General features: G+C 28.2%; 1 protein-coding gene across 2 annotated transcripts; it reads right to left on the reverse strand.

Annotated features, from left to right (window-relative positions):
• Window positions 1–13,647: 13,647 nt before the first annotated feature.
• On the reverse strand, window positions 13,648–22,795 carry LOC123263367 (katanin p80 WD40 repeat-containing subunit B1). Of its 2 annotated transcripts, XM_044726064.1 has the most exons (8): window positions 22,458–22,795; window positions 21,316–22,285; window positions 21,118–21,245; window positions 20,895–20,948; window positions 19,625–20,699; window positions 17,070–17,144; window positions 14,751–14,870; window positions 13,648–14,087 (listed from the first exon to the last, which is right to left on the reverse strand). In XM_044726064.1, exons 1-8 carry the CDS (start codon window positions 22,489–22,491, stop codon window positions 13,955–13,957), a joined length of 2,589 nt encoding a protein of 862 aa, XP_044581999.1. In that variant the 5' UTR covers window positions 22,492–22,795; the 3' UTR covers window positions 13,648–13,954. The 2 variants fall into 2 exon arrangements, with proteins under 2 accessions (XP_044581999.1, XP_044582000.1); XM_044726065.1 differs by lacking the exon at window positions 20,895–20,948.
• Window positions 22,796–22,832: the final 37 nt, after the last annotated feature.

Consider the following 22,832-nt stretch of genomic DNA (forward strand, 5'->3'; position numbering starts at 1 on the left):
CCGTTTTCCTAATTTTTTTTTTTTTTTTTTTTAACTGAATTTTTTTTTAAAGTTCATATTGCATGTGTTATTCAACTTTTTTCTTTGGTTTCTTTTACAAGTATCTATCTAAATATGTGTAGTATAATAATTGACTATGCTAAATGTTGAAAAAGTATTTAAGTATAATTTCCACTGGTCAATTCTACAGAAAAAATTTCGTAATCTAGTTAAATAAGTCTGACGTAGTTTTTTAAATGATGTTCATTAGAAATATTTAATTCATAACAAAAAAAGTATTTCACCATTACTGACGGTCAATTAACTGGATGATTAATCTTAGTATCAGCTATTTTGTACCTGGTTAATTTTATAAATATTTCCAAGACAGACCTTGTAATTTTTCTAATTTATAATTTTTATCGGGACTGTTCTCAAAATATGCATGGTATAATAATTTACCTAGCTAAATGTTTGCTCATTTTTCATAACGATGAGCTATTTAAACTAATTAGTATAATTTTAAGTATAGATAATATTATTAGATTTCTAATGACGACTATTGTTATTATTATTATCATTAAAATTTTACGTTTAAATACTACTTATAATTACTTAACTATTTTAATTATCAATAGCATTATGATTACTTTAACTATTTATATAAATGAGGCCGAGATTTCTGCCTAAGCTTAAAAATAAATAGTTTTAATGTTTGATATTACGGCGAAAAGAGTGATCGTATGATTTTTAAATAAATGTCGAAAATTTAATTTTCTAGAATAAAATGTCACCTAAGATTTTTTAAGGAATTAATAGTTTTCCCGTAATAACAAAATTAAGATTGATGAAAATTTTAATTTTGAAATTATGGCCTTTTGACTGATTCAAAAAAATCTATAAGGGACATTTTTTTTATAAAGTGAAATTTTAAACAACTTATTTGAAAATTTTTTAGACAGCTAATATTTTCGTAATATTAATAATACTGTAATCAATCATTAGTTATTGATAATTATTTTGATATAAGGGCAAAAATTTTAGTTTCATTAATAATACTACAATTATTTTTCATTATTTCAATTTTATGTAGTGATTCAACTACCACTTAATTATGTTTGCGATTAATCGTTTATTTGTATTTGAAAGAAAAAAATGAAAATTTGTCAACTTTTTTTTAACACTCTATGATTTTTTTTTTGTTTATTTTGCGGACTTTCGATCAATTAACTTGAAAAAATAAATAATTTCGTTATTTAATAATATGATTATCATTTCTATTTTTATTTTAATTATTATTAATATTATTACAATGATTATCTCAATCGTTAATCGTCATAGTTGAAGTTTTTGCAGTAATTTTTGAAGAAATAGTTTGAATAATCTATATTATGGCCAAAAGATTGATCTAATAAAAAAAAAGTTTTTTAAAGTTTAAGTTTTTTAAAAAATATCAATTATAATTAATATTATCATGTTATCTTCATCATTAATGGTCAAGTCCGAGATTCTTGCTCGACATAACAGCCATAGGATTGATTATATAAATGAAGTTTTCAAACAAATATCGGAAATGTAACCTTCCTGTAATAGAAGATTCTTATAATTTTTTTATGCGATCAATATTTTATCATCATTCCAAACTAAAGATTCATAATGAATGAAATAAATTTGAGCTGATTAAAAAAATTTCAATTTTGGAATTCCGACTTTTCTATTGGTCTTAGAAAAAAATTGTATAAGACATTTTTTTCGAAAGTTAAATTTGGACCAATTTTTATTTCCAAAAATTTTTTAGACGATCAAAATTTTGGCTCTAATATCAATAAATTGCCATTGATTATTGTCTAAAATTTCATTAATTATCTTTCAATCATTTTTCGAAATTTCTTAGAGATTGAGTTGGTAGATTTTTTGTGTGTATTATTTACTAAAAATAGTATTCTGAGTGCTTTCAATAAATTTATAAATGACTCGAGAACCCTCAGAAATTCCGAAAAATTAACACAAGGTCATTTATAGAAAATAAAATAAACTACAAAAAAAATAGTAGTATTTTAACTTTTAGCTTTGAATAAAATTTAAACAAGTAGATTTTTAAAATTGTATGAGATCTTTGTTATAAACCGTTCAATTATGTACAAAAATATTCGTTAATCTTTTTTAATATTGATTATTTGAATAATTACAAAATTCGAAAATTAAAGAGTGGGATTTCTAAAATTTACTTATATTTAAATTATGACTGAAAATGAAGCCTCTAAATGGATGAATAGATTTGATTTAAATGTGTAAATTTCAAAGTCAGTTCAGAAAATATACATTGACAATTAAAGTGCCAGCCTTCAAAATATGTATATCTAGCTGTTTTCTTCAAAAATGTACAAATTTTGAAAATACTCCTAATATAAATTATAGAAAATATAAATTTTAAGGTCAGTCTTAAAAAAATATATAGACAATTTGAGTACCAGACATCAAAATATATACCTATCTGTTTGTCTTAGAAATGTACAAATTTTGAGGACAGTTCTGATTTACATAATAAATTATATAAATTACAAGATCTGTCCCAGAAAAATTAACCAAAATTCAGGTACAGTACTCAAAATATATACTTCCCTCTGAGTATACAAATGTACCTGAAAATAACGTTAGACATAGGATTTTTTTGAGTCCTATCCTCAGAGTCACTAAATGTCCCTAAACCATACGTTCGCTGGAAAAAGTGTCCCTGAAGTACACAATACACATACATATGTATGTATGTATGCGTGTGTGTGTGTGTGTGTGTGTGTGTGTGTGTGTGTGTGTGTGTGTGTGTGTATGTATGTGAATTTCTCATAACTTTTGAACGGATTATTCGATTCAATCGAAATAGGCGGCGTTCTAATGAATTCCTTTGCCCCTAGAATTCTGATGATAATTTACAGAATTTGAGTCGATCAATTTTGAGAAATCTCAAAAATAAAATTTCCAAAAATTCGTTTTTTTAAAATATCTTTTTAACGGCTGAACCGATCAATTTCAAAATCAGCTCTTAACCTCATAAAACTACGTCGATTGCCACCAGCCCGGATAAAATCACTTGATTTGTTCGTGAGATATCGTTGTCAAAAAAAATTGAAAAAAATGTTTTTTAACATAATCGCAAAAAATAGCTGAAAGGGTCTCTATCATGCTCCAGTTTTGTTAAAATGTTTAGGAATTTAGTAAATATATTATTATGAAAAATTGACAAAAATGAAGACAAAACTATTTAACGGCTCTTAAAACGGTGCATTGAAATTTGAAAGTAAGTCCTCCTAATAGATAAATAGATTTATTTTAAATGTGTAAATTTCAAGGTCAGTTCCGAAAATATATATTGACAATTAGAGTGCCTGACCTCAAAATATATATATCTAGCTGTTTTTTTCAGAAATGTACAAATTTTGAAGACAGTTCTGATGTACATAATAAATTATATAAATTACAAGATCTGTCCCAGAAAAATTAACCAAAATTCAGGTACAGTACTCAAAATATATACTTCCCTCTGAGTATACAAATGTACCTGAAAATAACGTTAGACATATAATTTTTGAGTCCTATCCTCAGAGTCACTAAATGTCCCTAAACCATACGTTCGCTGGAAAAAGTGTCCCTGAAGTACACAATACACATACATATGTATGTATGTATGCGTGCGTGTGTGTGTGTGTGTGTGTATGTATGTATGTGAATTTCTCATAACTTTTGAACGGATTATTCGATTCAATCGAAATAGGCGGCGTTCTAATGAATTCCTTTGCCCCTAGAATTCTGATGATAATTTACAGAATTTGAGTCGATCAATTTTGAGAAATCTCAAAAATAAAATTTCCAAAAATTCGTTTTTTTAAAATATCTTTTTAACGGCTGAACCGATCAATTTCAAAATCAGCTCTTAACCTCATAAAACTACGTCGATTGCCACCAGCCCGGATAAAATCACTTGATTTGTTCGTGAGATATCGTTGTCAAAAAAAATTGAAAAAAATGTTTTTTAACATAATCGCAAAAAATAGCTGAAAGGGTCTCTATCATGCTCCAGTTTTGTTAAAATGTTTAGGAATTTAGTAAATATATTATTATGAAAAATTGACAAAAATGAAGACAAAACTATTTAACGGCTCTTAAAACGGTGCATTGAAATTTGAAAGTAAGTCCTCCTAATAGATAAATAGATTTATTTTAAATGTGTAAATTTCAAGGTCAGTTCCGAAAATATATATTGACAATTAGAGTGCCTGACCTCAAAATATATATATCTAGCTGTTTTTTTCAGAAATGTACAAATTTTGAAGACAGTTCTGATGTACATAATAAATTATATAAATTACAAGATCTGTCCCAGAAAAAAATGAACGAAAATTCAGGTACAGTACTCAAAATATATACTGACCTCCAAGTATACAAATGTCCCTGAAAATAACGTTGGACATATAATTTTTTTGAGTCCTGTCCTCAGAGTCACTAAATGTCCCTAAACCATACGTTCGCTCGGAAAAATGTCCCTGAAGTACACGATACACATACATATATATATATATATATATATATATATATATCGATTATAATCATTATTGATTATATAGCAGATAATAATGACACATGGTAAACATGAGCACTTATTTGCGAATGATTAACCAAGATGCATTCAAAAATGAACAAAATCAATCAGTTTAACAATGGCAACCATTAAAAATTTTTAAAATAGAAATCACCGCAAGTATTGTTTCATAAATGGAAAGAGATAATTTATTTCTGAAAAACATAAGTTAAAAGTAATTTATGTAGCTTTCATTTTAACCTATTACACAAAAGATAATTCCAAAGATTCTGAAACTGTAAGTTCAATATAAAGTACAGATAAATCGCACCTATACAATTCGTCTTGGATCTTGATTAAATTTAATACGCTTATTTTGCAGATAATAATCTTGAATAATTTAAATATGGGCAATGTTGCCGGGCTAATTTCAAAATAGTAGCTATAGTAGAATATGAAAACCACTCAGAAAATATCAAAAAAACAAAGTACAATGTAAACCGTTTGTCATCAGAATAGAGCCTATATATATAATTCTTTTCAGATCATAATGAAACTTGGCACATATTAATTTAAAAATTTTATGTATAAGAAATCTGAAAAAATCTCATGAAAAATAAATTGTAGTAAGAATAACAAGTGTAGTTCAATATAGCACAGAATGTAATCAAGTATCGAGACTTCAATGGAGATTTCTAACACGTGGTAAATCAAAGTTACACTTGTTGTTCTCACTACAATTTATTTTTCATGCTATAATTATTTCAGAAACGAATTAATTTTTTTGTAATATGGACAAAAAACGACCAGCTGCAAATTTATTTAAAATTATATATCTTGTATACATTTCAAGTTAAAATAGACACTCCGACAATTTTGAAAAGTCTTGCGAAGTCCATCTGGTGTTTGCGTGATCTCTTCAAATTAACTTCTTCCATATATTAAATCAAGAACTTTTTATTGTTTGCTTTGTTTCCATTCCATCAGTATCAACAAAACAAAAATTATAATACTTATTTTATATTATCAAAATATTTTAACAGATCCCTCTTTTTTGTGTCTCTTAAATTTACTTTTCCGAATTCTGAGCTGTTTTTTTCCATCATCATATGTTACCGCCCCTTAAAATTCCCTTCTTTTCATTCCCAGTAACACGATACATACCTCGCAAAACGTTTGAAATAAAACGGTCGATGACGAGGGGTGAATGCTCACAAACCCACTCTGCGCGTTAGCGCGTAACAAAAAGGGCTGCTAACCCCTGTTTCAGCCAATCGCAATGTTCGCAACCCGCCCCATGACGTCATATATTTTCTCTGCTCCCTACATACGTAATTAGCCAATCATATTGAGAGATTGTTCGTTGCTTCATGAAAATATTTTTTTTCAACCAATAATACGTATTCAGAATAACATGTCTGTTGAAGCGCAATTTTTAATTGTGATGTTTAGGATTAATAAGATTATTTTTAAACACGTATAACTTACGATATAAATAATAATATTATTTGAATCTAAAGTTTGTAATAGTGAGTTAAAAATATTTTATAAAAAAGAGGATCAAATTTATTTTCATAATATATGTTACATATATCCGTTTATGAATATCGATACTGCCATTCTAATACGTCGTATCCCACATTTATAAAATTTTACAGCAGACAGTAAAAACGGTTCATTTTTAACATTGATTATATGGGATTCGACGGATGAAAGTAATTGTTTAAGAATAGTTATTAAACTATTTGACCTTTAAATTTTTAATATGACTTTCATAATATTGTTATGATTCTATTTTTCAAAAAAAGTCAATTTGTTAAATTTTGTGGGTTACGACATATTAAAATGGCAGTATCGATATGAAAATACCTTGGGATTCGTCGAAAAAATCGGTAAGAGACAAATGACTTATTTAAACTGCTAAAGTCACCATCTTAAATCGGTTTTCGATAACAATAATTTATATTTTAGTAGATTTCATAGAAATCTAGCTATTGCATTTATCGATTCATTTCGTAAAGCTAATTCAGAAAATACTTGTAGTTCAAAAGTTTATATATACATTTACGAATCAAAGCGACTTCTCCTGACGTTAACGTCTACTATATACAATTCTCAAAGGATCTTAATAAAACTCAATATATTTATTCTTTGGACAATCCTCGTGGTCAAGTTCGAAGATGAGCTAAATTGGCGGATTAATTTAAAAATAAGAGTGATTAAAAATTTTCAAAAAATGCAAAAAATCATATTTTTGTAGATTTTTCTCGAAATAACTTTTGAATGCGATAAATTATCAAATTTTTGTAACTTACACTAAAAGTCCACGAAGAAAGTTTGAAATTTTATGTTATTTTATTCTCCTCAACTTAAAATAACCTACTCATCTGTAGATATTTGATAAAATTTTACTATTGCATTTGTTTCACCGGTTATGTAAGTTTTAAGTAATTTAATGTAATAACATTTCGGCGGTCGAATGACCCTTCAAGTGTGAAAGCGTGTATTTAAATCGAAAACTCGTTTGTGTGTCATTTTATTTAACTTAATTTGTGATAATCTAGTTTAATATCTTAAAAAGGTGCTATTCGGCAACCGAAGGGAAAGTATATATAAAGAACCATTCTTAAGATATTTCTTATCTTGAGAATGATTCCCGTCTTTTTCTCTTCTTGCATTTATCGAAAGACACTGCACTATCTTTATCGTACTCGCAACAACAAAGCTATTGCAGATTCATGATTTTTCTTGAACATGTTGAAAGATCCGAAAAAACAAACGCTCTGCTAGAAAATATATGAATAAATAATCTATCGAGTAGCAGAGCGTATTTTCTAAAATCTTTATTTAGGAAAAATTCATGAACCGGTTATAGCTAGAACCGCTCTTAACTTTAGATCTTTTACAAAAATAACAAATCTTAATACAAAATTTCGTTCAACAAGAAAATAAATAAATTTAAAAATTATGATTCACACTAATTTCGGAATATAATATGACTTAAATTAAATAGGATTATTTTTTTTTTTTTTTTTTTTTTATTTTAACTCCGCTTTTCAGACTTCTGTCTCGATGGGGGTCCGGCCGAGACCGGAAGGGGACTCCAGGCTGATCGGTACATTAAGTTTGGCAGAATAAGTTTGGCGGTATTACATACTTTTTCAGCCTGGAGAGTAATGCGGCGATGGGCCGACTTTGGGGAAACTGCACGCATTTGCCTGTGCCCCACCGGTAGCACAGGGCTTGGGGAAACCATCGAAAAACCCAAACCTGTACAGCCCGGCATGAGTTACGAGCACCGATGTTCACTGAAAATTAAATTTCAGCTCACACCGGGATTCGAACCCACGCCTCACCAGTCCCAAGCAAGCATGACAAGCATTATACCGCTTAGCCATGGGACTGGCTATTAAATAGGATTATAAAAGAAATACATTAGAAATTAAAATTTTAATTCTTAAAAAAGTAATGACAAGAAGTTCAGTTTATTTAGGCAATATAATAAAAAAAGTTAAAACTTGTATAATCGTTGAAACAAATGCAACAGTAAAATTTCATCAAATGCCTATATAGATCAATATGTTACTTCCAATCTAGGAGAATGAAATAACATGAAAATTAAAGCTTTTTCGTGGGCTTTTAGTGCAAGTTACAAAAATTTGATAAGTTATTGCATTCGAAAGGTATTTCGAAAAAAAAATACAGAAATATGATTTTGCGCTTTTTTTTTTTGAAAATATTGAATTGCTTTCATTCTGAACTAATCTTCCGAATTAGTAGCTCATCTTCGAACGACCTTGAGAATCGTCCAAAGGATAACTATGTTGAGTTTCATTGGAACCGCTGAGAATTGTAGACGCTTAGGTCATGACGCTCTATAAAAACAATCTAATTTAAAAATTAAAAACAAGAACCAATGTTATCCAGGAAATAAATAAACAGTATAGGTGTTCTCTTAAATCAAAATATTTTATGATATAATTTTAAAAATCAATAGTTATATAAAAATTGAATTTTGATTATCTTAGGTAGTTGAAAAAGTTTGATTGATTTGTCCAAAAACTGATTTAACGTGTTGTACTGAAAACTTACTAGCCTATCAGAGCTTCGTTGCGCTGTATGAGCAAAAACTGATAACATTAGTCTTATTTCTATCAGTTATTGAAAAAAAGAAGCTTATTTACGTAAATTAGAAAAAAAAAAACTTAAACAAATTTTTTTCTTTAAACATTAATTAAAGAAGAATGTTTATTTCATTGGATTTTCATCATAGCGATCATAATTCTTAGAAGCAGACGAAGAGACGTGTGTATCAATGTCTTAATACTCAAGGATAATCCGCTTACACAGTAGGCTTCTGTTCAATCTTTTTATATCTCTACGAAAATCTCTTTTTAGTTGTATTGTCATCATTTTTCGGCGTGACTACCAGTACCTTTGTTCTCACATCTTGTGAGAAAACAGCATTTTTATCGCTCAAGGTGGCAACGAAAAGGATCTCTTAACTTATCTTTGTCACAAAAAAATTCAAGTGTATAAAAGAATTCAATTTTGTCAAGTGAAATATTATATAATAACCCACTGATGTACCTTCAACTAGTTTTTATGCTGAATGTTTAGATTTATGATATTTATTTTACAAATGAAGTTTATGAAAAAAAGATCAAAAGTGTTAAAATTTTACAAGTACAGGTCATACTAAACTTTTTAATACAAATTATACAACAAAATTTTTAATTTTACAAAATAAATTATAAAAAAAGGCCATTCGGCAGCCGAAACGGAAGTAGATTTCATAATGAATAAAAAAAAAACTACTAGGATCGTATACAAAAAAAAATACGTTTACGTACACCAGGTACATCGTTCAAATGTCTGAATAAATAGTGTACATCTGAAGTAATCAATAGACACTATACAATTTTGATCCGTGTATATTTCATTATGACTAAAATAATAATTTCCAAATTATTAATAAAATAATTATCTACTACTAGCAATCCGCCTCGGCTTTGCATGGGTACTTAACAAAGTTTCAAAATTAATTATAATATATTATAGCCTATGTCACCCGGGGATAGTGTAGCTTCCCAACAGTGAAAGAATTTTTCAAATTGGTTCAATAGTTTCGGAGCCTATTCAATGCAAACAAACAAACAAACAAACAATCAAATCTTTCCTCTTTATAATATTAGTATAGAATAAGTATAGATAAAACGAATGCAAAAGTAAAATTTTATTAAATTGACTCAGAGAATAGGTAATTTTTGGCCTAGACCGATGGATATATATGCAAATTAGTATACGGAAAAAAGTAAACTGTAATATTCACTCGGATTCCGGTTAATTTTTATAGTTTCAAACAGTAAAGCGGACATCGGGGTGACAAAAATATAAATATTAGATAACAATGTAAAAAGTATAAAAACCACAATTTATAATTTAATATCCAAAATAAGTAATTAGTAGCTGTCACTATAGTAAATAACGACTCTTTCATCGAAAAAAATTACAGTTTCAAACAGTAAAAATTGCCATTTCAATATATAGTCCATATCATGAGGAGAAAGGGAATTCAGATGAAAGAGAAGGGGGTCTCACTCTGAGAGAATTTAACATTTGAAACAGTAAAAATTATACTTTTAAAATATACATTTTACCAGTCCAAGCAAGTCAATAATTACAGTTTGATTTTTAGCGTTGCGTTTAAAATTTACTATTTTACTTTGTAAATATTGACGTTGCTAGTATTAGAAATTTACTAACTTTATTTTATACTTCTTACATATCATAAGATCATTTTTCAGGTACGAAATGATAAATATCAAAGTCTGAATTCTTAATTATTATACTTTAACATTTTAGACTTTCACATAGCGAATATTACTGTTTGAAATAGTATTTTCTTCCATGTAAAGAGTAAATTGTAACGTTTAAATGGTAAATATTATAAAGTGAATAGTAAAATCGTGATTTTGCTGTTTGAAATGGTAATTTTTAGCAGTTGATCATTACTTATTATAAATCGACTGTTATTTATTACAGTTTACTTTTTTCCGTGTACTTATTTATCAAACTTTTAGATCCTATCCACAAAAATTTCACAAGTTATCGCTTTCAATAGTTATTTTGCAAAGAAACGGTGAAAGTACCAATTTTTGAATATTTAAAAGAATTAAAATTGTTGACCTATACTATTCAATTAAAAAAAAAAAAAAAAAAAAAAAAGTATGCAAATTGAAGCTCATTTCATAAGCTTTTAATGCAATTCATAGAAATTTAATAGGATATTACGTTTAATTGTTATATATAAATATAGCAAAATTTTTCAAAAGTTCCGTCATGAGAACCAATGCAATAGTTAGATTTCTATAAAATCTACTAAAAAGTGATGTTAACAAATAAGTTAAGTCGGATAATAGACTAATCGATCTGGAGTATTTTGTATAATAAATCATACTCAACTCTTCGCTTATTACATGCTTGATAGTTTCAAGATATAATTATTTTATGACTGGAAGACATGTATGGATGATTGATGTTCTTATAATGAACGTAACATAATATCTATCATTAAAATACTTGAACATTAAAATGTGTATAATATGATACTTTGTTAGTAATATAGAAGCGAGAAACCGTTTCGCTCAATGAAATAAACGAAGGGTTCTCGTACCCTTCTCTCTGCTTCATGTTAAGAATATAATACCATGAATTCAAAATCGCGTGGGTAAACAGTCGGCACGCGTATGTCTGTATTTTACATTATTCTTGTAATATTTCATGGATTAAATACTACGTTCAAACCTTTTTCATAATTTATCGTAACATGATCATAGATTGACTAAAATTTATATTCTGTATTTATCACCCCTTCACATTTTTTTATTTTCATCCCGAATTAAAGTTGAAGAAAATAGTGATATCTAGCATTTTATGCTATCATTACTTATTTCTATGTGCATAAATGAAAAAAATATTGATGGATGACTAACAAAAAATAGTATTAGACATCACTTCTAATCCTTACATGATTTCACTTAAGTTTTTTCTAAAATATCAACATTTCAGCTTTAAGGATTTGTAAAAAATAATAGAAAATTTTTATTTATCCACCATAAGAAATTAATGTATTTGTTTTAAGTTCATATTATCAACAACTATACTTAGTTTACTACATTTTTACATGATTCATTTTTTCGAATAAATAATTTTTTTTTTTAAATAATTTCAACTACAATAAAAACAATTTTAAAATTCATAATTAAAAGAAATTAATATCAAAAAGTTAGAACTCATTTTTTTTCTTTACAATTATATACAATATTTTAATTAAACTTATAACTATTTTGAAAAAGTTACTTATTTTTTTACATTTCTTTTATACTCCATGGGTTTGTTTTTTCATTAATTTGTCTTGGCAGCTATAATCTGAGAAGACGTAATTTACAGTCTCAATGACCATATTATAGAACATCGTATGCAATAATGAATTTATTTAAATAAGAAAAAAAATATTACATCAAATTAGATTTTTTCAGTAATTAATTTTAGCTGAGTATAGTTTTTAGAAATATTAAATACACTTTTTAAGTACATGCTATGTGTTTATTTTTCTCTCACTTATATATAAAATTATTCAATTTTGGACGGATTCAAAGAGTTAACCATAAAACGATCTTATTAATTAATATTATTAGAGTACTTTAATATTTAAAAGTTATCAATAATTTCTTTTTTTCTTTTAAAATATAACAAAATTACTGTTTAAAAATAATTAGATCGTTATAAAAGTTACCGTTTATTATAATACCATGAATTTATATTCGCATAAACAATGTAAGTTGTTTTTGGACTTGAACTCAAGTCTTACAACTTTGCAGGCCAGTATGTATCCACTTTGCTAATTTACATATTTTTTTAGTACATATATATAATTAAATAATTGGAAAAATTACGATCAGTTTTTTTTTTTAAATATAAGAATATTTAAAAGAAACAACTACACAATTTTAAACATAAAAGTGACTGGTACTTTTTTTCATCATCTAGAAAATTGATTATCCAATTTTTCTAGATTAACTTTAAAGAATAAATAAACAAACACAATTTTTCATCGTGATTGTCAAGATACGTCAGATTTTTTAAAAATTTATTGCGATATTTTTTAAAATAATCTTTTATGCCACTATTATCAATATATAGTTGGTTTATTTTATTAATCCACAAGATCTACTATTACGAGAATAAAAGTTATATATTTATTTTAATATATTTCAAAAAATTTTTTCCTTTTTGTTGAACTAACTGTAATAATATTCAAGTTTCAATAATAGAAATAATAGAAATGATATATATGAAGTAAAAACTGAATGTTTTAACATCAACAAGAGTGTAATAAAATTAATTGGAATCTTACATCAAGTACATCCATTTCGATCTGTTCTGTTTTTAATGTTTTTAATTATTCACGATTCCGCACATTATTGATCGATAGTACTATAACGTTTAAGATACAAAGAAAAACTATTAGCATAAGTTTCTATTAATCGGGCTGTATTTAATTACTGTAAATTTTATTATATATAATAATTGAGGTTATAATTGAGGATGGTTTTACTTGTATCACTGTAGAGTGTTTTACAAGGGAGGGTGGGGAATTATTGTCTCTCCACTTTTTTCTCCGCAATATAATCTCTCAACCCCGTCATTATAACTCTCAACCACTTTTTCGTCCCCACCCCCCTGCATGTCGGGATTTTTTCTCTCATGCCCGACACACATGTGCTGCGACTGTGGCCGACTTACGCGTTACAGTCGACGCTCTCTGTATTGGATCTCTCTGTATTTGACCGCTCTCTGTATTTGACCACATTCTTCCTCTGTATTTGACGATTTTACACAGCTCTTATGGACAAGGACGAGTCAAATACAGAGAATGGTCCTATACGGGTGAGTCAAATACAGAGAGCGTTGACTGTATAATCAGTACCTGCATTTGCATTACGGTCTTAAATAGTATGGAGGTACTTCTATAATGACATTTTACCTCCATAACTATATGGGAAAACCACAGAAAACCCGACCGGTACAATTTTATTATATATATTTAAAGGTTTATTCTTCTTATCTATATGATGTTCATGAGTATATGGCATTAAAAATAATATAACAATAGATTGTTAACATAGATCACTTTTGAACAAAAAAAAATATACTTTTTAAATTTTGTTCCATTCATTCATCTCTCGGAAAGACTAGTCGGCAACCGCGAGGTCAAACAAATGCACTAAAGTACACAATAGGCTTTTATTTCAGTCTCAATTTATGAGATTGGCAATTCTTACACTTTTTGGAAGTTTTTTGTAGCACCGCAGAAACAACGGCTTGTAATCGCCTCGGTCACACTAGCGTATTCATGAGAACATTTATTTCACGGAAAGATGACCCAACTTGTCCTGAGCTCATTTGCTTTTTCTTTATCAAAGTCCTCATTGCTTCTAGTTTTTCATAACATGATAGACATTTATGATATCTATATGAAAAAAATCAAATTCATATTTTTTTTTGTTTTTGCATTTAAAGAATATAAGATACCAGCGGATAATAAGACCTAGTTTAGAGATATTTATGATAAAATGAAAAATATTCAATTTTATCAAAGTATTCATCATGTTAATCATTATTTAAGGACATTTTCTATAAAATATAAATAAAAAATGGTAACTATTACTACGAACAAAAATAAAATTAAACATTTTAAAAAATCTTACAATTAGGCCTTATTTTACTATAGTCGGTTAATGTAAGGCCTACTTCAACATAATTGAATAGTTAAATTATAGTTTAAATATCTTTGGTATTTAATATCAATAATCATAATATTATTTAAAAACTAATATGATTATTGATTTCCGATACCAAATACATTAAATATAGTTTAATTATTCAAGTAAGTATACTAAATTGGTACAGGCCTTATTACCCTACTACACGTAAAATATTGATTTTTTTTTTTTTTTTTAAAGCAAAAATAACAATTTTTTTGTTTATATTTTATATAAAGTTTCTTCAAATAATGATTAACATCAAAATTTATAAATAGTTTACTTTTCGTGATAAATATCTCTAAACTAGACCTAATTACAAGAAGGTATCTTATTACCAAATATATTACAAAATATTAATTAAGAATTACCTTTCTTCTCGAGAAACATCTACGCCAATGGTATGCAATGGCGCCTCGACATTTGACTTAATCACTGGAGCAAAGTTCCGCAAAATCAATTTCAACGCCGTGCAACCAACCGTCACATACCTACAAGTAAAACGAGTTTTAGTATAATCTCTCAATTTACAAAACGGTCGAAAAAATTATTGAAGATACTGAAAAATATATTTTTTTACTAAAATTTAGTATTTTTATTTATTTGTATAATTTTGATCAGTAGCCACCCACTAAATAGTAACGCCTTATAGTTTAGAGAACATTTATTGAAGCATAACAATTGTAATATATAACGGGGGCTTGCGAATGTTCTAATTTAACTCGCTTGAATTTTGTATCACCAATAAAGGGTTTTTCAAAGGCTTATTCTTGAAATACTATGACAAATTTTAAATGTCAGCAATAAATTCCTGTTTAGCGTCGTAATGAGTAATATAAATAATATATTTTGATAAATAAAAAATAATAGATTAACTTTACTATAAGTAGATATTGCTTTTTTTATAAATTTTATCGATGCATCTATAACTATATTCTACAATACGTGTCAATTAAATAATATGTTGTAAAAAGTATACATGAAGATTTATGGCTGAAATTTTTTTCTCACGAGTTTGGGGCCGGGCGATACGTTGTAAATAGTGTAGCAAATGAACCGTGAAACTAAGCATGTAGTTATGCAAACTTGACTATTCTATACAAAACTGTCAAGTTATAAGCCTCACATGATAACTTAATATATAAATTAATTCATTAAAATTTAAAAATTGAAACTCTAAAATTCGGACGATTAAATAAATTTTTTGATAATTTAAATCAAGATCTTCACGAACATAAAAAAATTAATTTTCCTTATCTTCTTATCATTTTGATTTGACACGAACTAAAAAAAACTTTAATAATATTTAATTACTATTATATCAATAATAAATAAGTGAAAAACCTTGGTAATAATTATTGTTAATAATTTTATATTTAGAAGAGAGGTCCATTCAGGTTTTTGGCAATTAAATATCGAAGAATAGATATTAGCGATTTTTTTTTATATTCTATAAGTAAAAAAGAAAACAATTCAATAAAATACGAAAATGTCATTTTTTGGTTCTTTAAATTTTATTTCATTTTTGATAAATTAAAAAAAAAGAATATGTGATTGTTTAAAAAAAATTCTAAATATTTCCAGAGGTTAATATATTGTATTGTGGAGCCTACTGATAAATAATTATCACAACTTTTCTTAAGATTATTATAAACACTCAAACCAGAATTAAATAAGAAATTTAAAGGTAAGAAAAAAAAAGTTCAATTCAGATTTTCTTAATAAATAAGTAAAGTATTTAAAAATATACATGAGTAAAAGTGAGTAAGAGATAGTAAGTGCGAGAGAAGGAAATAGAAAATGAGAGAGTAATATAATAATCTTTATAGCACGATACAACTATTTTAAATATATCAATTTAAAATATTATCACGATAAAAAAAAAGAAATATCAATACACTTGATATCTAGCATCGACATAATAAAATAAATTTCAACAGACAAACAAGCACGTGTCTGTTGTTTATCGTGTGGCGAGCAATCCTATTGAAAATTGATAATAAAAAAAAAAAAAAAATATTAACATATGTGCGCAAGTCGTAAGCCCTTTAAAATTTCAATCCATTATTCAATAATAGATACACGTCAGAAAATCTCAATGTAAAAATTTGCATCTGCTACTGTATCTTATTGTCTTGGCTAATTTTCCAGTAACCCTACGTCCTTCTCTATGTAAACTGCAGCGTTGGGTTTAAAATGTTGAATTAGCTTTTCCTATACGCAAAAGTATGAAAAGAAAAGGTTTTATTGCAGTAGAAAGACAACTGGTTTTATTCGTGAGAAGATTTACATGTGCATGCGATGGTTATTGTATTATAAACGTTAACAATAAGAATATTTTCCGAGTTTATATTACACAGTTGTCTTTTATTGATAGTAATATCAGTAATAATACACATGAGAACTGTCTCTTCTAAATATAAATCATTTTATTGAACATTTATTTAATTTTGTGCATTGTGCCATGAAGTATAAGAGTGTAATTTTAGCATCTACTTTCTTTTTTATTTTAAGAGCATTATAAGGAAAAAAAATAATAAGTTTGTGGCTAAAATATAATAACCTAACCACTAGCAAGATGCACTCAAACTTTTATAGTCTTTTAACTTTCAAGTTATTTATATGGTGATGGACGTACATAGTGGAATAAATCACTAATTTTAATCTAGAAATAGTAATTATTAACTTACATTTCGTATTTACTCTGGATCAGTTCAGTAATTGGCCTGAGTAGTAAATTACATACATCCAAATTCCAAACAGTTCTAGAAAATACAAAATAAAAAATCTTCGTTATTAAACATTTTTTGTTGGAATAAGAAATTATATAATTAATCCAGATTAAAATTAAAAAAAAAATAAACTTTAGATTTAACACTTTGTCAAAGAATATGAGTCAACTGAATTTATCTTTCATTATGCGATATGATAAAATTTTTATTGCTTTCATAGAGTTCAGTTTTAAAATTATAGTAGAACTATAAGAATGGCTTTTTGATAAAATTGAACATTCATATAGAAGAGTGTCAAAGTAAATTTTTTATTTCTACTTGATTTATATTATGCAAAAATATTTCGTCATAGCTTAGCTGCCTTGTTACATCGTAACCTTTTAATCTTGAGAGACAGTGCTTATTAGTGTAACGTTCCCGTCGATTTTAAATTAAAAAAAATTGCAGGTTATTAATTTTAATTTAGTTTATAGTTCCGAGAATTATCGTTTGCTTCGTTGGTGATGACTTTTAATCATCATAAGCAAAGTAACGGAAATTTCTTTCTGATAAGAGACTCCTCAGGCTCCAGCTTAAACACCGAGCGTGAGAGCTGGACTTCGACGACGACTCTAGAATAGGGTAGCCTGAAATGCGGCGTTGCAAAATTTATAAATTTTAATTATTGTACTGGATGCAAATCCAGAGCATGCCAGTCAGCCGACAAACATCCAAGACTCCGGACGTATGTCCGGAGTTCGACTGGTTCCATTAAATTTAATTAGACTGATTTTATTAATATACGTACTCATATTAAATAACTAAGTGTTATTAATTGATTTTAACTTTAACCCTTCACCAAAATAATTATAATTTTGAGAGAGCCACGAGCAACGGGCCCATCTAGAGTCTATTTTTTTTTTCCCCTAATCACAATTTTTTAACTTTCCGCTAAGAAAATTGAAAATTTTCAAAAATCAGGAAGTTATTGGTTTTACCCCGTTTTTCGAAAATCGAGTTTTCAACGGATGTTGACGTTTTGAAGTCCTAGGAAGCCTCCCCGAATGTTTCCACGGTGATGTCCGTATGTCTCGTGTGTGTGTGTGTGTGTGTGTGTGTGTGTGTGTGTGTGTGTGTGTGTGTGTGTGTGTGTGTGTGGCCGTATGTAAACTTCTCATAACTTTTGAACGGCTTGACCGATTTCATCGCGGTTGGTGCCATTCGAAAGGGCTTGACCAAACTTAGATTTTGAAAGAAATTTGGACCAATTCGAACCGGTAGATTTTGAGAAATCTCAAAAAAACTAAAAAAAAAAATTTTTTCAAATGTGGTTTTTTTGGAATTACTTTTAAACGGCTTTACTGATCAATTCCAAAAACTAATCAGCTCTTAACAAAAAAGAACCACGTCGATTGCTGTTATCCCGACCCAAATCGGTTGATTCGTTCGTGAGTTATCGTTGTCGAAAAAAAAACCGAAAAAAATGTTTTTTCGGAATTACATCGAAATTCCTACTTCGATCGATTAAAACTTAAAGATTCTTTATGAGGCCTGAAAAACTGCGTCGAATGCCACCAACCGCGTGAAAATCGGTTTATTCATTCAAAAGTAATTGCAGTTTTGAAATTTAAGAAATAGTGTTTTATCAAACTTTTATCAGATTTTTGAGCTTGGAGAGCTCAAAATTACACGATAATTATATTTTTGAGCTCGAAGAGCTCAAAAACGTAATAAATGTTTTGTGCGCTTAAGTATAAAATGAGCGGGAAGTTGCAGGGATGGCCTTTAGGGTCAACCGTTTTCCTAATTTTATTTTTTTTAATTTTCATTTGTTATCAAGTTGTATCTTTTTTTTTTTTAATTCAAAAAGAATTTTGATTTTTTGTGGTTGATACCGAGAAACCCATTGCGATTCAACTTTATGTATTTCTTTTATCAATTGACTATAATTTTTTACGTTTTTCATCTTAATTTATTTTATTATAAAAATTTATTAAAATTAACACACCGGTGAAGTTTTCGCTAGAAGATCTCAATAAAGCTATACGCGATTTGAGTGACCGTTTTTCAAAATCAATTGGTGTTTATAATGTATGAATAGTGAATTTTATAATTGGTTTTGTTTTTAAAAAAACGATCATTTGTTATGACAAGTGCGCACTAACAGGCCTATTGATTTTTTTCTGACAGAAACTTAATCGTCAAACGTACCTAGAGATCGCAAAATTTTTCTCTATTTCTTTCTAAAAATTCGATTTAAACAAAGAATAAATCCGCTCTAAAGTTAAAAAAAAAAACTAAAACAAAACATTTTCATAATTTCATCATTGAACTGTAGGCAAAGAACTAATTCTGATTAGTTCTCCTAAAATTTAAAAGATTTATAGATGAAAAAAATTAAAACGAACTTGTAATTTGCTTAATTTTTCTTCACTATCAAAACTTTCTACGCTATTATTTAAAATTTATTTTACATAATGATTAGTTAACTACCATTTAAAGTAAATATAAAATTGAATGCATTTACAACTTACGGTTTCAAATTCAGAGCTCCTAAAAGATCAACAATGACAGATAAGTCGTTCATTCTAACCGCAGAATCAATGGCAGACTTGATATCTTTATTATGCCAAAACGAATAAATAATTTGAAGAGATTTTTGACGATTTGTTAAAACCATCATCATAGAATCATGTCCTCTGGTTATACTACTGATAACTTCAATTTCTGATATTTCAGTTAATCTCTGGCTATACCCAAGTCTTCCCAATCCTGCAAGGTTATTTGGTAAGAAGTCTTCCATCTCTAAACCAATTGGTTTATCTGATATTATTGGCACAAATTCATCGTTCTCAATTGTTTCAATAGGCCTTGGTTGTGATGTTCTTATATCTACTTTTAGACTAGGAGGTACTTGAGCGCGATTATTTTTTTTAACAGCTAATAGGTTTCTAGCTGATAGTGGTCCAGAGTTGATAAAATTTCGAGCTATTGAATTTGATCGGGTTTGCCCAGTATTTGGTCGATTTAAAGCCGGATCTGAAGGACTGTGTCTTATATTAGTGTTTATTTTCACTGGAAAATCACTTTCATAACCATGTTCACTGTCTTGACAGCTACTTTGTCGTTTGAAAAAATGTTTTGGAGAATCTGGACTTGGTGCACGACTTTTCGATTTTCCATCACCTCCGACAACTGGAGCGACTGCTGCCATCGGTGCAACTCGAGATGTCAAAGTAGAATTTGATCTTTGAGGCCCCATAGGTTGATGAATATTTGAATTATTAGGCGTAGGTTTTTTTCCAGTGAATGGTGTGATGCTTTGTCTTAAAGGTGGAATTTGCGCAAAATTTTTAACATTTCTACCAATACTATTATTTATACACTGTGAATTTAATTTAACTTGACTGCTTGAATGAATCAAGTGTCTTTGAACGGGAGGTGATGATTTTATAGAACTGTTGCGAACAGACACAGGTTTTGTAAATAACGTCGATGGCTCTAATGAACTTGAAGATGTTAAATTATCTACAGTACTTAATTCTTCCGTTGTATTCAGATTTGTCATTGAAGTACTGAGATTGTGAATAATTTGTGGTTGTGTAGGATCTATAAAACAAGAATAAATATTACATTACAGTAAAAAAAAAAAAATTATCAAGTCTCTCAAGATACTTAAAAGATAAACAACTATATAGAATACCAATCATACATAGAACATATCAAACATGTAATATTAAAAAAATGCATTCACAGTTAAAAACGATTGTCAATGTACAAAACGTAAAAACATTTATTCCTTACCAAAATCATGAGGCCTTGCAGCAGTCTCAGGCTTTGGTGGAGGTGTCCGAGACACTAAAACATAACATGCAATTCATGCGCATTCACAAAAAGTATATAACTCAAATATAATGCCCAAAATTAGTAACATTAAGATTGTTTATAAAAAAATTTAGTACTCAAATTATTTTAGACCACAAAACAATACAGTTTCAACATTATAATTTTAAACATCTATGCTTACATGAACGATGAGGTTGAAAAATATCTTCGCAATTAGCTAAAGAAGGTAATTCAACAGGCCGAATTTCGTCTTCAGGCTCAAATCCTAATTTATCATGTCCCTCTTCGATAGTTGTTTTTACATTCACTCTAAATAGAAACAATAATAAAAAATAGTTAGTAAAAAATTCATTATAACAGTATCGTCATTAATACTTACAAAGGTTTTTTAAAATTTTCTTTTGTAAAACTTCTCCTTGTTGGATTTCCATGAGCAAATGGTGAAGATGATTGAGAAAAATTAGTAAAAGGCGCTATTTTTTTTAAATCACAAACAAATAACATCACATTGGAACCATTAAAACTTGCACCAATCAATTGAGTTTGTGCGATAGCAATATCTTGAATTTTACCCCAGTTCGTAGGTATTGTATCCAATGTTCGTGCTGGTTCCCAACAATGTATTTTCAAAAGATCTTGACTTCCAGTAAACAAACATTCTCCACCTTGACTAAAATGAAGACATCTTATTGTTGATGAATTAGGTTCAGTGGAAGATACCAATTGAAAGGATTCCAAATCCCAAAAATGAACTGTCTTATCTAAACTTCCACTGGCAAGTAAAAATTCATGAGGATGAAATTCAACAGTTGTTGCTGCTCTTCGGTGTTCTGTAAACTCTTTTAACTGTCGCCCTGCCCTCAAATCCCATAACTTAACCATACCTTCTTCTCCTGCACTAGCGATCCATTGTCCATCAGGACTAAATTTCAAACTATTAACTATTTCATCATGGCCTTTGTAAGTAAAAATACAACCTTTTCTCCTGATGTCCCACAATTTAATTCCAGTATCCAAACTTCCTGATGATAATAATTCTCCATACGGATGAAAATCCATACACTTTATTGCAGCTTTATGTCCCGTAAGTGTCCTAGCTAATTTCGCATGTTCCAAATCCCATATTTTTAAAGCTCCAGTTTGAGAACCAGCACAAACAAGGTCTTCAGTTTGCCCAAAACGTACACATTCGATAGGAGTAGTATGCCCACTTAGGCTCATTATACAATTTTGTTTTCCTACTGCCCACAAATTAACTTTCTTATCATCTCCGCCAGTCACTAAAACTCTTCCCGATTTGTGACCTAGTGCAAGACAATTAACGTTCGAAGTATGAGCAGTAAAATCTTCTGTAAAATGATAATAATTATTAGTATAGTAAAAATAAAGTAGATAAAAAATTTACAGATGTATGTTTGCATAAATATATATAGACATACACGTAGTTATATGCATATAAATACGCGAATCATTATGTAAATCGAAATAAGATTAATTAGAAATTGGACCCATTTTACTTACGGAGTTTCCAAGATTTTTTAGTTGACGTAGCCATTCTACTAGAATTATAATTCAATTGTACACTAAATTCATTTGATGAAAACAATAAACTTAACGTAAAAGCCAAGAACAACAAAATTATCTTTATTAGTAAAGTTTGGCTGCATAATTAATTATTTACAATTACAATATATGGTCAATATAATTTTTTAGGCGAATTTAGGATGAGAACATAATAACAACAATAAGTCATAAACTGCAGTCTCTTTCTTGAGATACGCTCAAGATTTTTATAAATTTAATACAATTATCCTTTGCTGCATTTTATTTTTTTAATCCACTCATTGGTGGGTAGCACGAAGTCAAGTGACGTGTTGATTGAATTGAGAAAATATT

Source organism: Cotesia glomerata, linkage group LG4 (genome assembly GCF_020080835.1).
Source record: "Cotesia glomerata isolate CgM1 linkage group LG4, MPM_Cglom_v2.3, whole genome shotgun sequence".
Classification (NCBI taxonomy): Eukaryota; Metazoa; Arthropoda; class Insecta; order Hymenoptera; family Braconidae; genus Cotesia; species Cotesia glomerata.

What these genes read in the sequence shown, in the direction of transcription:
- LOC123263367 (XM_044726064.1), bottom strand. Translation starts at nt 22,491, where the DNA reads ATGGCTACGTCAACTAAAAAATCTTGGAAACTCC. An exon ending in TGCAAGGCCTCATGATTTTG is followed by an intron (nt 20,700 to 20,894) that starts GTAAGGAATAAA and finishes CTTGTTTTATAG; the next exon opens with ATCCTACACAACCACAAATT. An exon ending in GATGTTTCTCGAGAAGAAAG is followed by an intron (nt 14,088 to 14,750) that starts GTAATTCTTAAT and finishes TTTTTCATATAG; the next exon opens with ATATCATAAATGTCTATCAT.